At 44.9% G+C, this 16,260-nt stretch overlaps 1 protein-coding gene across 5 annotated transcripts in view; it reads left to right on the forward strand.

Annotated features, from left to right (window-relative positions):
- The window catches only part of Lrch1 (leucine rich repeats and calponin homology domain containing 1), a 184,898-nt gene that overhangs the window by 96,521 nt on the left and 72,117 nt on the right, over positions 1-16,260 (forward strand). For all 5 annotated transcript variants that reach the window (XM_057785984.1, XM_057785987.1, XM_057785982.1 and 2 more), the window contains exon 3: positions 11,634-11,760. In XM_057785984.1, coding sequence (XP_057641967.1) covers positions 11,634-11,760 — 127 coding nt within the window. The remainder of the gene's footprint in view (positions 1-11,633; positions 11,761-16,260) is intronic.

A 16,260-nucleotide genomic window follows, 5' to 3' on the forward strand; every position in this document is an offset into this window, starting at 1 on the left:
GGTCTGTTAGGGATGAAGCTCAAGGGTTCCTTATGCCTTTTACAGATTCTAAGAGCTTAACACTGATTCATGAGTGGAAAAAGAACTCAGGTAGGTGTCAAAAATAATGGAATTCTGTTAGGTACTGGTGCCAGCGCCATTTTCCTTCCGTGACCTCGATCACGCTTTCCTGTTGACTTTTCTGTCTCTTTCTGTTTCTTCTCCGTTCCCGCATCTAGTCACTCTTTCTCTCCCTGCACTTATTTAAAGTCCGAGTTTCCCAAAGTTTTGCTCCTTACAGCATCTTCAAGACCTGTCTCACAAATCCCAAGTTTATTCTCCATTTTTTTGGTTCCTTTGAACACTGTTCCTCCTTTGCCTGCCATCTAGGTCCTCTTGAATGTCCCATTTATACCTCAAAATCCAGCACGAGATAAAGTATAGAGGTTTGAATATGTGTGAATACTTGGTCCCCTGTTCCTGAGGCTGTTTGGGAAGGCTTAGGAGGTATGGACTTGCTGGAGGAAGTGTGTCAATGGGGGCGGGCTTTGAGGTTTTAAAAGCCACAGGCAATTCCTGGTTAGCTCTCTCGGCTTCTTATTTGTGGTTCAAGATGTGAATTCTCAGCTGCAGTTCCAGCTGCCTGCTGCCTGCTACTTCCTCTCTGACATCACGGACCATTAAACCTCTGGAACCATAAGCCAAAGAAGTCCTTTCTTTATGCTGCTTTCTTTGTGGTGTTTTACCACAACCATAGAAACGTAACCAAGACTGTGCCCATTCTGTCTGTCTCTTGGCTTCTTTTTCTCTCTCCTGTTTATGCTTTTTCTCTTCTCCATCACCTCTACCTGAGGTCTCAGGATTAGTTTGACCCCTTCCCTTCATGCCTTTTTTTCACTAATCGTTAATGACCCCTGCAGCATTTTATTGCCTCTCCTACTGGAAAATCTGTGCCGTTCTCCTGCTGTTTTCCTGGCTTGCTTTTGCTGTTCTTATTCCAGAATGAATGCATGGAGGGATGACCCACAAGCTTTGGCAATCCTGTTGCTGAGAAGGCTGTTGGATATCAAGAGCTTGCTGTCCTCTCTCTACCCCCCAGAAACACACTCTTCCTAAAAACACGCGCAAACATATAACCACAACTCAATGTTGTTGATTCTGAAAATGTTTGATAGATTAACCATTTTTGGTGATGCTGTTACTGAGTTCTCTTTGATGATCCTTTTGATTTTTAACCATTTGTTTCCATTTTAAAGGAAGATTTCAAGTCATAGTTTTTTTAATAGTGAACACCATCCTCTTTGAATTTACGAACTCTTAGACATAAGGAGAAAAACTATGTGAGGTGGAGGCATTATCTAATCGAACTGGACGTTGCTTAACACTGGTCGCTATCCAGCTGGGGTGTAGCAATATGGAATATTTTAAGCAGTGAGTTATTTATACTCGAGAGGAGACTGATGGTGTGTTATTGTGGGAAACCAGTGCAGTTGTGGTACCCATATATGGCACAGGCATGCACAGATGAACGGCTGTGCAGCAGCTACTGCAGAATTGGGCTGAATTCTGAGGAATGGCTTGCAAGGTTCATTCTGGGGGACTGGCTTTGATAGAGTTCTCCTTTCAAACCAAATCGTTAACCTTCTTAAAATATGCCTTTTACATGCGTGGACATAAAATTAACGGGTATAATTTTTAAGAACACAGTTCAAGTTTTAATGGAAGTGACCATTGTGTGTTTCTAGTTTTAAGGCATTTTAAGTTTGCAAATGAGGGTCATACATAATTGCTTTCAAAGTGAGGTTTAAACTCGGACTTCCAGGCTGGATGTGTGCATATAACTTTAATTAAATACTGGCTTTAGGCTGAGGTTAGTGCACGGAAGTAGCACTCGTGAGACCCTGGGTTGAAGTCACGCTAGTAAGGAAATAAACTTTCATATTGAAGAAATTACGTAATGTATTACCTTTGTTCTACAACTAAGCATAAAGATAGTTTCTATTTTATTTTCGCTTTATAGCATAGGAGAAAAGTGCATCAAAAATGTCATGAGGTAACTCAAAGGCAGGCTTGTGTAGTTAATTGTGGAGACACATTCCTGGGAATGAAGGACATGGGGGTGGGGGTGTTGTGATGGATGGGGAAGTCTTCATTCATGAAAGGAAGCAAGGGTGAGACCCTTTGCCCTGGGGGCTCTTCCGGAAGGAGGAAGCAGGAAAAGGAAGTGGTTCTCTGTGGATGTTGTTCCCTGCCTTGTGTGTATGAAAAGAAGCAGGTGTCGTATGTAAAGCAGAAGACAAGCCATGCTGCTTTTAGTGGGAGGCGAAAAAATTTCACAGCAAAGAATAAAAATAGAATCAGGTGAGGTATCCCGTTTTTTTTAAAAAAGGAAACTTCCTGGCAAAAGTAACTGCTGCTTCCTGCAGGTCAGATGCCCAGTGCAGCAGACAGTAACAATTGAGTCCAGCACAGGCAGTACTAGTTGAGCAGTAAGTAGAGATGTGTACGCCTTCTCTCTGCTGAGAGCAGCTGAGGTAGAGCTTGGTGTGGCCACACTGAAACCAGCCCTGGGGCTGTTAAGGCCTCAGGTGTTTTCTTATCAGTTCTGTGAAGGTTAATGGTTTCCGTGACTGTCTGGAGACCTAGAAGTACATCCCAGGATTCCTGTTTTGTTTGAAAAAGGCTGCTGGAGTAAGGGAAGATGGTGGCGAAGAGCTCCCTGTGGAAGCCCTAGTCCTGACTGGACTAAACACGGGACTTGACTCTCCTCAGCAGGTCTTTAAATGATTACATTTATTTTTGCCCTTTAGGTCCCCAGTGATGTCACCCCTGCCCTGCTTATGACGTCTTGCTTGTCAGTTCTTAAAAGCAGCCAGGATGTCAACAGTTAGGGACAATAAACCTAACTAGCTAAGCACACTTCTGCTCTTTTGTTAACTTTCCTTTGTAAACCATGTGAGTAGTTGGCTATGAATGGCTGCCTTAAATACGGACTTAGTGTTTGTCTGGCACTTTTGCGTCTAGAATTTCATGCTAGGTAGCTCTTTTACAAATGTTTTTTCATTTACTCATTTGTGTGTTTATATGTGCATGCGTATGCACGTGTGCCCTCCGTCCTTCCATCCGTCCATGTGTATGTGTGTACATGTGTGGAGGTTTGAAGACAACTTTCTGCAGTCACTTTTCTCTTTTGCTAGTGGGTGCTGTGGTGTAAGTCGGTGCTATTGATGAGCTTCTTTACCTGCTGAGCTGTCCTACCAGACCAAGGCAGATCTTACTAGTGCATTTTTTGTCCAACCAAACCAGAGAGACTAAATAGAGTTTATCTAAAGCTGTAGAAATGGATGTTTTGGCAAAAGTGGGATTTGAATTCCTTTCTTTTGGTTCTAGAATTGGCGAACATTCTATCCAGTAGTAAAATGGTCGTAGTAGATAAATCTGTGGTAAACATTTATTTATTTATTTATTTATTCATTCATTCATTCATTTTGGCTTTTCGAGACAGGGTTTCTGTGTGTGACTCTGCCTGTCCTAGAACTCACTCTGTAGCCCAGGCTGGCCTCGAACTCACAGAAATCTACCTGTCTTTACCTCCCCAGGACCAGGACTAAGGGCGTGCGTCACCACTGCCTGGTGATAAACATTTTTTCTATAAATTATTTCTGAGTCAGTTCTGTATCTTTATTAAGTGAAGACACATACACATCTATATCCTGTAGAATTAGGGGAAATAATATTGTACCCTGATAGTGAAATCACATAAAGAATATTACACATCTGTGTTTTTGCTTATTTCAAGGAAAATAACTCTAAAATATTCAACAAAAAGTAATTAATTTAGCCATTCGAAATAGACACTGATAAGTCCTTTAGTCAAAATACATATAACTAATGCTCTCTGAAAATAACCCATCAAAAACGTCTCGGCCTGTGAATCCCTTAATTTAGGAACAAAGGGTGGGGTGCAGGTTTTTGAAAACTCTTCCTGGGGATTTAGGCAACAAACAAACAGAGCCAGAGATGGTCTTAAGTTGTGTTACTTGGTTTTACGATAACAAATGCTTGAGGAGTTACTCAGCTGAGAAAGGCAGAAGTGAGATCAAAGGATCTGGTGAAAGCCAAGCCTTGGTCCCTCTCTGGTCTCCTTGTCCTTGTCTTCCCAGGCAGGGCAGGGACAGTGGCAGGAGGAGGTAGGCACCGCTCTCCAGAGGTGATGACAGGAATCTCAGGCCAACACAGTTGAACCTGCCTTTCTGTATCAACCCAACGAGCCCTTTTCACTACAAATCAACTCTTTCGTAAAATGTGACCGAAATAAACAACAATGAATAAAATTAGGTTTTAGACAGGCCTGACTGGTTAGAGCTGAGAATAAATATTGGCCTTGTCAGGTACTGTGTGAGTTTATTCTTAAACATTCTTTCCACAGAGGATCTGTTTATAGCCTGGAGGCTTTATAGGAAGCAAGTGGGGAGTGGGGGAGGGGATGGGGCCCTTGGGGCTTGCCTGGGAGAAATAGCTAGTAGCCTCAGGAAGCTAGGGCTGCTGATGTCTGGTGGATGTGGAGCTAGAGGAGACAGTTATTCTTCCCCTCTGTCAATAGTCTCTGGGGGACCATGGGTCTCTATTACCCATGTATGTTGCCTTTGACTGTCATGAAACTGCGCATACCTTGTAACACAATACATGAACCGACGCTGAAGGAACAGGTGGGTGGCATGGGAGGAACACGCCCCTGCCCGTGGCATGCTTTTAACATGACTAAATCATTAACCCATGGATTTGAGGCGTGATAAGCAGCTTTTAGTGAAGAAAAAAAACAAAAACAAAAACAAACATTCAGTCCCACTAGAAGAGGACATGAGTGCTTTTATAAACTTTTTTTTTCTTAAATGTGTATGTATGTGTGGATGTCCTGTCTTTGGTCAGGAAAAGGGTAATCCTGAAGTTGGAGTTTTAAAGGTGGTGGTGAGCCACCTGGCATGGCTCCTCTGGAAGAGCAGCAGGTGCTTGAAACGACGGAGCCATCTCTCCAGCGTCCAGAGGCTTAGCCTGTGTTCTGCCTGAAGCTAGCAGTAGCCCTCAAACAACTCCTGGGAGGTTGAGCCCGAAGAGCAGCGCCTTCTTAGCCTGGTGTTTGGTGCTGTGGTATGATCCTGTCGCTTGTGGCGCTGGCCTGGTTAGGTGGTGAGACCTGTAACAGTATTGGGAACATTTCAGTGTGCATCGGAAAGTAGAAATTTCTGGAAATATCCCTCTCCCCCTGTAAAGTCAAAAATAAAAAGAAGGGCAGCTCCGCTGGTGCAAAGAAATCCAATTAGGTCAAATCAAGCCAAATCAAAATGCCCATGGTTTTATTAAGTACAGCACTCTTGGGTAGCCGAGGGCATGACATGGAGACAGGACAGTAGGGAACCCATGCAAACCCAACCATGTGTTTCTCCCCTGGGAGCCCACTTAAATACCCTGTGGGAGTGGTCCTGGAATTTAGAATCCGGAACAGTGCAGCTCCCAGGCCAGCGGGGCTAGGATGGATGCCAGGGGCTGGGGGCTACGCTCCAGACTTAACACCTCTCTCCCCCATAATCCTCTCTTCAGCAGGAGGTTGAGAGATACTTCCATGCTAAGGGAATTGCCTTGCTAACTTTCTTTTGGGCCAGTCCTCACTTTGTGAAATAGATGTTTATAAACTGTTCTGCTTGTTTACAGTTTTGGTTGTGAGCTTAGCCTTTTTTTTTTTTTTTTTTTTAACGGCTGAGCCCTTTCCAGCCCCTGTTCTGCTTTTTGAAACCAGGTCTCACTTTGTAACCCGGGTGTCCTCTCCTAAGTGTCAGATTATAGGTGTGTGCCACCATGCCCAGTTGACACATTTATAAATATTTCACAATCACAAATTATGTTGTGAATTATTTACTCGTCACCTTTTAATAACCGAGTTCTCTTTTATAGAGGTGATGGCTACAGCGCCCTTCTCAGAGCTGAAAAAAGCCCACAGAGCACCAAGGGGACCCTTATCCAACCAGTTTCCTTAATGGGTCCTTTCTAGGTGGGAGAGGGCTGTGGGAGGACTGAGAGAAGGCTGCTGGCCACTCCCTCTATCGTTAGAGCCTGGAAGAGTGTCATAGTCTGTTTCTCTAACAGGCCAGAGGGGACCCCCACCTTCTCTCTCCTGCTGGACTTTATGGGAAAGCGCCTCTGCCCACTGTGGAAATAGCTTTCTTGCAGATCTGGGTCATGGCAGAAATTGCCGATGTGCTCTTTCTTGCCCTGATAGTTAGCTGGGTAGCTGCTGCCTGCAGTAGGAGTCATACTGAGGTATTGGTTAAGGGAGGGCCTCGATTAGATAGGCCCTTGGCTCAACACAGTGCCTGCTTTTTCTGAGCCCATAGATTAGAGACACCCTTTGGTGCATCAGATTCCTTCCCCTTGCTATATACAGGGTAGGTAGAATCTCTAGGATAGCAGGGCATGGGGTCCGTACGTATCTCAGGGAGTTTTCATATATAGAAACACCCATGCGAGGAGCATCTAATCCAGTTTATCTTGTTACAGGGTGTTTCTTTTATGATTATCAAAGCCCTTGTAGGAATTTCAGAAAATATTGCAAACTGTGCAAAGGAAAAATAAAAACTACTTTTTGGATACCCTTAAATGCTTGCTAATGATATTTTGATAGGTTAGAAATCTTTCTTATTGTGACTTCCAGATGTTTTTGCCTGTAAATGTGCATGCACGGGGCATGGCACTGAAATGTTACACATGTGCACACAGACACATGGAAGTTTTTAACAGTCGCAATCACACGCCATTGGCTTCATCTGCAGAATAACGGGGAAAGAAAATCAGAGGAACTGTAACCCATCTGTCTCTGTGGTTGGTGTCAGGACAGAAGCGATTTGTGTGGGGACGGAGGCTGAGCTAAAGGACTGACAGGGATGGGTGGAGGGGCAACAAGGTTTCTTTAATTGACTCTTTTTCTGAGTTAGAAAACTAAACACCTGCAGTAGGAAGTTCAGAGACTTCTGTGTGAGCTCTTCGTGCAGAAAGGAGCAAAACCCCCTTCAGACTTTGTCGGCTGCTCTGGGAAGCTGAAGCCCTCTGGGTTGCAGGCATCCTTTTGCGTTTTCCTCGGCCCCCTTGCAGGTACTCAAGCTGACTGCAGTTGTAGCTGCTCTTGTTTTAACTGCGTCAGAACTCCACCCACTGACTTAGAGGCTGCAGCAATTCTCTCCTGACCATCAGTGACTCGCCTTTGAGAAGCCGCACCCGTGCACATGGCTATGTCTTACTTTTCACCCCCAGTACCTCTCTAACATGCTTAAAACGAATGTTAGAACATCTCCGGTGCCGGAGAGATGGCTCAGCGCTGTGCTTCCAGAGGATTTAGGGTCAGTTCCCAGCACCCACATTGTGGTTTACAGCCTTTCGGTACTGGGGGATCCGAAGTTCTCTCCGGGCCCCTGCATTCATGCAGTACATGCTCTTGGACAAAACATTTGTAAGCATTTAAAAAAGAAATCTAGCAGCAAATTCAAAATGTGCTTTTTTTAAAAATTTATTTATTTATTAACGATTTCTGCCTCCTCCCCGCCACCGCCTCCCATTTCCCTCCTCCTCCGCCAATCAAGTCCCCCTCCCTCGTCAGCCCGAAGAGCAATCAGGGTTCCCTGCCCTTTGGGAAGTCCAAGGACCACCCAGCTCCATCCAGGTCTAGTAAGTTGAGCATCCAAACTGCCTAGGCTCCCACCAAGCCAGTACGTGCAGTAGGATCAAGAACCCATTGCCATTGTTCTTGAGTTCTCAGTAGATCCTAGAGAAACTAAATAAGAAGGTGAACCCAAAGAAAAACATATAGGCATCCCCCAGAATATTAACCTTCATCAGGCGATGAAAGGAGACAGAGGCAGAGACCCACATTGGAGCAAATCTCAAGGTCCAAATCAGGAGCAGAAGGAGAGAGAGCACGAGCAAGGAACTCAGGACCACGAGGGGTGCACCCACACACTGAGACAATGGGGATATTCTATTGGAAAATGTGCTTCTTAAAAAAATGACCAAGGAGTGCTTTTGGAGTATTTATCCTGTCTGACTGAATTTCCTGTATATGTTGTCAGGAGAGGACTCAGACAATGGTCTGTCCATGTAACAAAGCAATCCAGAAAATAACTTTAAAAGACAAAAGGTTTGCATTGTCTTTCTTTTAGAAGTTCCAGACTAGTTAGTAGACACCATTGCTTTTGTGCCTGTTGCGAGATGGTACATCACAGCAAGAGCAGTTGTGTTCTTAGGAGGTAGTGCAATTTGTTTGTTTGTTTGTTTGTTTGTTTTGAGACAGGGTTTCTCTGTGTAGCCCTGGCTGTCCTGGAACTCACTGTGTAGATGAGACTAACCTCAAAATTACAGCAATCTGCCTGCCTCTGCCTCCTGAGTGCTGGGATTAAAGGCATGCATCACCACTGCCTAGCTGGTGGTGGGCTGTTAAGAAGCATCCTGTAGCTCTGGACCTTTGGGGACTACCTGAGCTGTAGCAGCACCTGCTTCCCTTGGTCTTGGTTTGGGGAAAGGTTGTCCTTCAGTCTCCTTCTGTCCTATTCAAGGAGCTCCATGGTACCCTACTGTGCAAAGTCCGCCTCCTGCCAAGGGCCCGTGTGTGTGTGTGTGTGTGTGTGTGTGTGTGTGTGTTTAGTGCATGCCCAGGACATGGAGAGAGTTGTGAGCTGCAGAGTGGTGATTTGATATGCATACCAGTGAAGTAATTGTGCCTGGTGCCCAGCATCTTCCCGTCCTTAAGCAGTGGTCATCTGTCACCGTCACTGATCCTGAAATATGTGACAGACAGGTGTTGGACATTTGACTCACTCGACCCTGCTTCAGAACCCCAGAGCTCATTTTCTCTGTCAGATTCCATTTTTTTTATTGTAAATTTCTTTTCTTTTAAAAAAATTTATGGTAATTTAAAAAAATTGCAAATAGTTTTTTACACAATATGTTTTGACTACAGTCTTCCATCCCTCAGCCGCTTCCAGATCCTTCTCACCTCCCCACACCTAAATCTATGCCTTTTCTTGTGCTTTCTCTTTAGAAAACAAGTAGGCTTCTAAAAAATTAAATAAGTAAATAATAAAAAAATAATATAAAAACCAACAAATGCAAAGACAAAAATAGAGAAACGAACAAACAAAACAACACAAGCCGAAGAAAAAGCACAAGAAACACATACATTCACATATATAGAATGCCTTAAAAATCCCAAACTGGAAACCATAATATATGAGCAAAATACCTGTAAGGTTAAAAAAAAAAATTGTTCAGACTAAGCATTATGAGACCAAAAAAAAAAAAAAAAAAAAAGAAAAGAAAAGAAAAGAGAAAAGAAAAGAAAAGAGAAAAAAGAACTTCCAGAAACATTCTTCAGGTCATATTGTGTTGGCCTTCTGCTGCTGGGCATGGGACTTTCCTTAAAAGTGGTTTGAACATCCATTGAGACTCCATTGAAGAATGTTAATTTTTCCATTGCAAGCAGTTATCAATTGGAGAGAGTTTCTGGGTTGGGGTGGGGGCTTGTGGCTGCTTCCCCAGTTACTACTGGGACCCCATCTGGCTTAGACTTGTCCCAGCCCTGTGCGTGCTGCCATGGTCTCAGAAGTCCTCTGTGTGTCAGGCCTGCTGTGTCTCCACGACCTGTTTCCTTGGTATCTTCCATCCCCTCTCCCTCTTGTGATCCTTCTGCCCCCTCTTCCGTGGGGTTCCCTGAGCCCTGACTGGAAGGAGTTGATGTTGACATCCCATTCAGGACAGAGTGTTCCAGAGTCTCTTACTCTCTGCACAGTTTCCAGTTGTGGGTCTCTGGATTTGTTCCCATCTGCTGCAGGAGGAAGCCTCTGTGATGACGGCTGAGCCAGGCGCTGATCTCTGAGTACAGCAGAAGGTTGTTAGGGGTGTTTTATTGCTACACTCCTTCAGCAGAACAATAGCACTTGGTTTTCCCCCAGGTTCATGGCTTATCTGGTGTCAGGTTGTTGGCCACTGGAGCAGTGTCATGTCTGTGTCCCCTCTCTGAAGTGGGTCTTAAATCCATCAGATAGGGGTTGGTTACTCCCCGAACTTTTGTACTTCTGCTGTACCAGTGTATCTTGCCCACAGGTCACCACTGTAGACGGAAGGTTTTATAGCTGGGTTGGTTTTGACTTTGCTTTTTTGGTAGCAAACAGAGTACTATTGTCCAGTATCATAGCATTAGGCAATAGGAATGAAGGCGCTAGGCAGGCACCAGCTCGCTTCTCCGTGTTCAGTGAGTCGTGTCGGTGTGTTATTTCCAGCAATTGACCTTACTCTCAGTAACCTTGGTAATAGCTTGGCTTAGGTATGGGTTTCCATGGGGGCTCCTATGCCCAGTAACTCAGATGGGATGTAATCTTTTCCTGACACTGAAAGTTTCCCTTGGTGGCTAGAGATGTTCTGTTGTAGTTTTGTCTCCTGGTCATTTGGTGGTTCCATTCAGATTTCTTTCACCTTAGTGTTTATTTTAAGAAGCTTCTACTGCAGTAGATTTTTATATGACCCCTCAGATGGCCCTTAGAGTTAGCTGTTGCCCCTCCCACATTCCCTCCCTTATTCCACTTTCCTTTTTCCTCCCTGTTTGATGCTCCAGTTCCATCCCCACCCCCAGTCAATACGTTTTTTAGGGAGATCCTTCCTTTCTCCATAGTCCCTTACTCTATACCTAACCACTGTGGTTATACGGACTGTATTCTGCTTATCGAAGACCTAATAGCTAACATCCACATATGTGCAAACACATACCGTATTTTGGGCTTGAGATACTTCATTCAGAATGATTTTTACTAGCTCTGTCCATTTACCTGTGGATTTCCTGATTTTATTTTTAAACATCTAAGTGATAGTCCACTGTGTAAATGTACCACGTTCTCATTATTCCTTCCTCTGTTGAGGGACGTCTAGGAAGTTTCCACTTTCTGGCTATTATGAATGGAGCAGCAGTGAACATGGGTGAGCAGGTGTCACTGTGGTAGGATGAAGCATCCTTTGAGAATATGCCCAAGACTGGTCTAGCTGGTTCTTGAGATAGATCAATTCCCATCCTCCTGAGGAAGTGCTATACTGCTTTCCCTAGTGGCTCTCCAAATATGCAGCCCCGCCAGCAGTGGGTGATCAGTCCCCTTACTCTCTATAACCTTGCCAGCATGACCTGACATTTGTTTGATTAATCTTGGCCATTCTGGCTGGTGTAAGATTAAATCTCAATGTATTTGCCAAATTGCATTTTGATATTTGTTATTCAGTCTTGTCTGTCCACTCCTCCATTCTTTTTTAATGTGTTTTTTTTTTCTTGTGCACTTAATAATTTGAGTGATTTCAGAGACAGAAGCATTAGAGTTTTTACACTGATAAAATATCTTCTCATGTTCACAGCTGGGCATGGTGCCTCTGGCTGTGAGGCAGAGGCAGAAGATCTTATGTTTAAAGCCAGCTTAGATTGTGGAGGGATGCCATGGCCCCCAGGGTTACATAGGGAGCCCTTATCTCAAATAACCCAGAGAAAAATGCACTTGCTAGCCAGAGAACCCACTGACAGGCAGCATCACAAAGTGGCCTTTCTGTTTACATCTGTTCTTGTTGTATTGTCTTTACAGCCGCAATCAGCTGTCTGCCCTGCCCGCCTGCCTGTGTGGTCTGCCTCTCAAAGTCTTAATCGCGAGTAACAACAAGCTGGGATCACTGCCTGAAGAGATAGGTCAGCTCAAACAGTTAATGGAGTTGGTATGTTATTGATTTCTAAGACGCTCTTCTTTGCTAACTGATCATAACCGTTAAAGGTCTTCCGAAAAACTTGGTTATAGATGGGCAGGGAGAAGGCTCTAACCATCTTTTACCATCACCACTATAACAAATACCTGAGATTGGGAATTTTATAAAGCAGGTTGTTTAGATTGCAGTGTTGGAGGCTAAAAGTTCATGACCAAGCTGGTCTTATCTGTTTGACCTCTGCTGATGAATTTTCTCATCTACAGCTGATGGCATCGTGGTGGGAGCAAATGAGCGAGGGAGAGAGCACGCGACTAGACAGGGAGCCAAGCAGAGGGAGGGACCAGTTTTATGCCTTTATAATGGTCCACAGTCATTGGCCCTTATTGGGATCCCGCAAGCACTGTGATAACCCTGTGTAAGGAAATGGTCTGATCACCTCCCGCTAGGCTCCCTCCTTTAAGGATCCCCTATCTCCTACCACCACCAGACTGAAGACTTTTCCAGTGTGTGAGCCCCTGGGACCAACATGGAAACAACAGCAGGCGCCTATCCTTTGGAGGCAGTGTGTGATAAAGTCATTAAATGGGGAGACATGGTAGTGACAGCCATGCAGTGCTGGGTTATGGGTCCTGAAATCCTGTGGATTACACCTGAATTTTACAGACCTTGCAGTTTTGAAGTTGGCAGGTTGGGGCATCATAACGACATAATTTTTGCAGATCGCATTTACATCCAAAAGAAGTATGGTTAAGTCAGAAAAAAATCTCAACTATCTAAGATAGGAAGCCATACTTATGACGTCAAAGAGCAGAAATAGCTGTGATTCTGTATGGAGTTTGGCATATGTGGAACAGTGCTGTCTCCAATCCTGGACATAAGCTGTGGGTCCATTATGCTGCGAGCTGATCTTGGCCAGGGTGGACCTTCATCCCAGGTCCTGTCCCACACCTTAGTACTGTCACAGTCCTGTCTCCCCCAGACCCACAAATTGCAGAATGTCAGAGCCCCAGTAGATTGTAGCAGTGGTGTCGTCCAGGCTCTTGACCTCTTGATCAAAAGATGGTACCAAGGCCAGTGAGACAATGATATATGGAAATTCACCGCTCATGGGAATTTGAGCTGAAACACCCTCATCATTGGCACTGTCCAGCAGACATCCAAAGCAAACCAAAATAAATGTGGTTTAAATGTAGCAGTGGCCATGTTTAAATAGTTAAACAAGCGAAAGTCCTTTCTGTGATATTATATTTAACTCTAGAGTGGCAATTATAATCCCTGTATGTATGACAGAAAGCTCTTGAGATCTGTCTGTCTGTACCCTTCTGTTTGTACTGAGCCCTTCCTACCAAGTCCAGTGTGCATCTTTCAGGGGTCAGTTGCCACACATAGGATCTGCCGCACACTGGGTCTCATTGCTACCAAGGCTGGGCCACCACTTTCCTGTGACAGCTCTGTAGCCTTACTGTGTTAAGTTCTGTTGTCCCTGGGTCTGGGCAAGGATACTTTTAGTAAAAAGCATTTTCAAGGGGATGCAGTCAGTTGTCACCAAGCCTGATAACTTGAGTTCAGATCCCTTGGACCTGCACGGTAGAAGGAGAGAACCAGTTCTCACAGCTGTTCTCTGACCGCCACATGTGCACTGTGGCATTAAAAAAACCACAACATTTATTTATGAAGTAGGTGAAATCTACTAACAGATTTTACTTAACCACAAAGGGGTGACGTGGCCTGCCTCGGTTAAGGTCATACACTAAAAATAGATGAATTTTCCTTTCATTCTCATTTATCTTTGATTTAGTTTTATTTATTTATATATTTATTTAGCTTAAAATAGTAGTGTTGCTATAGCTAACCACGTCATGTCAGGTTATTTTTAGTTATCAATTGGGAAGGAGTTCCCTGGAGAGCTTAGATGTCATATTTGAACAGGAGGCTTTTGTTTTTGTAGTTTACAGATTACCAATTCATTAAAAAAAAAAAAAAGTGTTGGGCACTCCCTGAGCATGCAGAAAACTCCCCATTTAAGGCTTGAGTGCCGAGGAAACTGCTCAGCCCCCTGGATTCTCAGCATTGTTTGCTGGCTGTTTTGGAAAGGCTGTTTCCAAACATTTTCACATCAGAGTGTTTGGAATAGAATCATGCCCACTTCTCTTAAGTGTGGATGAACATTCCAGAGTTCGTGTGCACTTTAGGAACAGAGACCACACACTTCAGCCTTCAGAAGGAACACAGTGGTTCCTTCTTCTGTTTGCAAGGAAGTCAAGCTGCAAAATGTCATTTTAGCCTTTCCATCGCATCGCAATACCCGAGAGTCTTAAGACAACCAGTGCCCCATGTCAGCCATTGCCTTGCACAGCCACTACCCTGCACAGCCACCATCCTGCACAGCCACCACCCTGCACAGCCAACACCCTGCACAGCCATCACCCTGCACAGCCAACACCCTGCACAGCCATCACCCTGCACAGCCATCACCCTGCACAGCCAACACCCCGCACAGCCATCACCCTGCACAGCCATCACCCTGCACAGCCAACACCCTGCACAGCCATCACCCTGCACAGCCAACACCTTGCACAGCCAACACCCTGCACAGTCACTACCCTGCACAGCCACCACCCTGCACAGCCACCACCCTGCACAGCCAACACCCTGCACAGCCAACACCCTGCACAGCCAACACCCCGCACAGCCATCACCCTGCACAGCCAACACCCTGCACAGCCATCACCCTGCACAGCCAGTCTCTTGTAGTTCCACCATGATTCAGTCAGTAGTGCATCTATGGAATCCTAACTGGTCCTTTTAGGCTCACTATTGTATTAGTAATCTAGAATATTCAGAACTCCTTGCCCACTCTAAATGGTTTCCTCACCGTCTCATACATGTGAGTGCTGATTTGTGGGCAAGGGAAAGAGAAAACTGACGTTTACTTGGTATCCACTTCTATCGGGCTGTCGTCCAGTACATTTCCGGCATCAATTCATAAACCCTTAGAACCGAGAAAGGCATGTCTACGTGTTACAGTCGAGAGCTGCTTTTGAAGCTGTTGACCAAAGGGGATGGAGGTTTGTGTCTGATTAAAGTCCACGACAGGATTGGGCTCAGTGCTACAGCACTTGCTTGGCATGTGTATCTCTCTAGCTTACATTCCCAGAACTACAAAGATAGTGTCTTAGTAGGGTTTCTATTGCCGTGACCAACACCACGACCAAAAAACTCACGGGGAGGAATGGGTTTCTTTGGCATACACTTCAGCATTGCTGTTTATCACTGAAGGAAGTCAGGATAGGAACTCACACAGAGCAGGATCCTGGAGGCAGGACCTGATGCAGAGGCCATGGAAGGGTGCTGCTTGTTGGTTTGTTTCCCATGGCTTGCTCAGCCTACCTTCTTATAGAACCCAGGACTAACATCCCAGGGATGGCACCACCTACCATAGGCTGGGTCTTCCTCTAATGATCACTAAATGAGAAAGTGCCTTACAGCTGGATCTCATGGAGGCATTGCCTCAACTGAGGCTCCTTCCTCTGATGACACAACTAGTGTCAAGTTGATATAGATAGATAGATAGATAGATAGATAGATAGATAGATAGATAGATAGATAGATGATACGTAGGTCAGTAGGTAGGTTGTTAGGTAGGTAGATAAATGGATGTGTGTATCTATATATAATATATTAGGTATCATATATATATATATATATATATATTACATATTGTTGATAGGTGGATGGTAGGTGACATATAGTCTAAAGCCCAAGGCAGCCCCTCTCTACCTAGACTGTAGATGAGCGACTACTTTAGAAGGACTGTTTTCTTCTTCTGGAACTCCAGAGTTTAGTTTGCTGTGACATTCTTATTAAAGCTGTGGCAAGTCATGACTTGCAGATGAGCAGGAGGCATTCTCCTGATGACTGTGGACAAATGGACATGTTTGAATGTTTCCTTACTGTAGAACCTAGTCAGGTTTTGGGGATCTGTAGATGTTTCAACTAAATCCCATTTAACTCATTCGAATATTTCAAACTTATTCAAAACAAGGTGTGTGTGTGTGTGGGGGTATAGTATGTGCATGTATGTATATACACATGGTAAGATCTGTCTGTGCCTGTGCATGGGAAGGCCGGAAAAGGATGTTAGGTATTCTCCATCACTTTCTGCTGTATTCCCACGAGACAGGATCTTCCATAGACGCCAGAACTTGCTGTTTTTCGGCGGGCCCAGCGGTCCTCTCTTGGCCTTCCACCCCAGTGTGGGAGTTGACAGGCACACACACCATCACGCCTGGCCTTTAGATTGGTGCTGGAGATGTGACTCTGGTCCTTCTCCTGTTGTGCGTGCTCCTCCCAAGCCACCACTCCGGCCCCTCTGCCTTGTTTTCTGAGCTGGGCCCTCTCTCTGAACCTGAGCTAGACTGGCCGGCCAGCCAGCCTCGGGAATCCTCTGATCTCTGCCCACCAGGGCTTGGATTACAGGCAGCTGATTCTGTGCCCAGATTTTTACGTGAT

The sequence above is a fragment of the Chionomys nivalis genome, chromosome 12 (assembly GCF_950005125.1).
Source record: "Chionomys nivalis chromosome 12, mChiNiv1.1, whole genome shotgun sequence".
NCBI classification, from domain to species: domain Eukaryota; kingdom Metazoa; phylum Chordata; class Mammalia; order Rodentia; family Cricetidae; genus Chionomys; species Chionomys nivalis.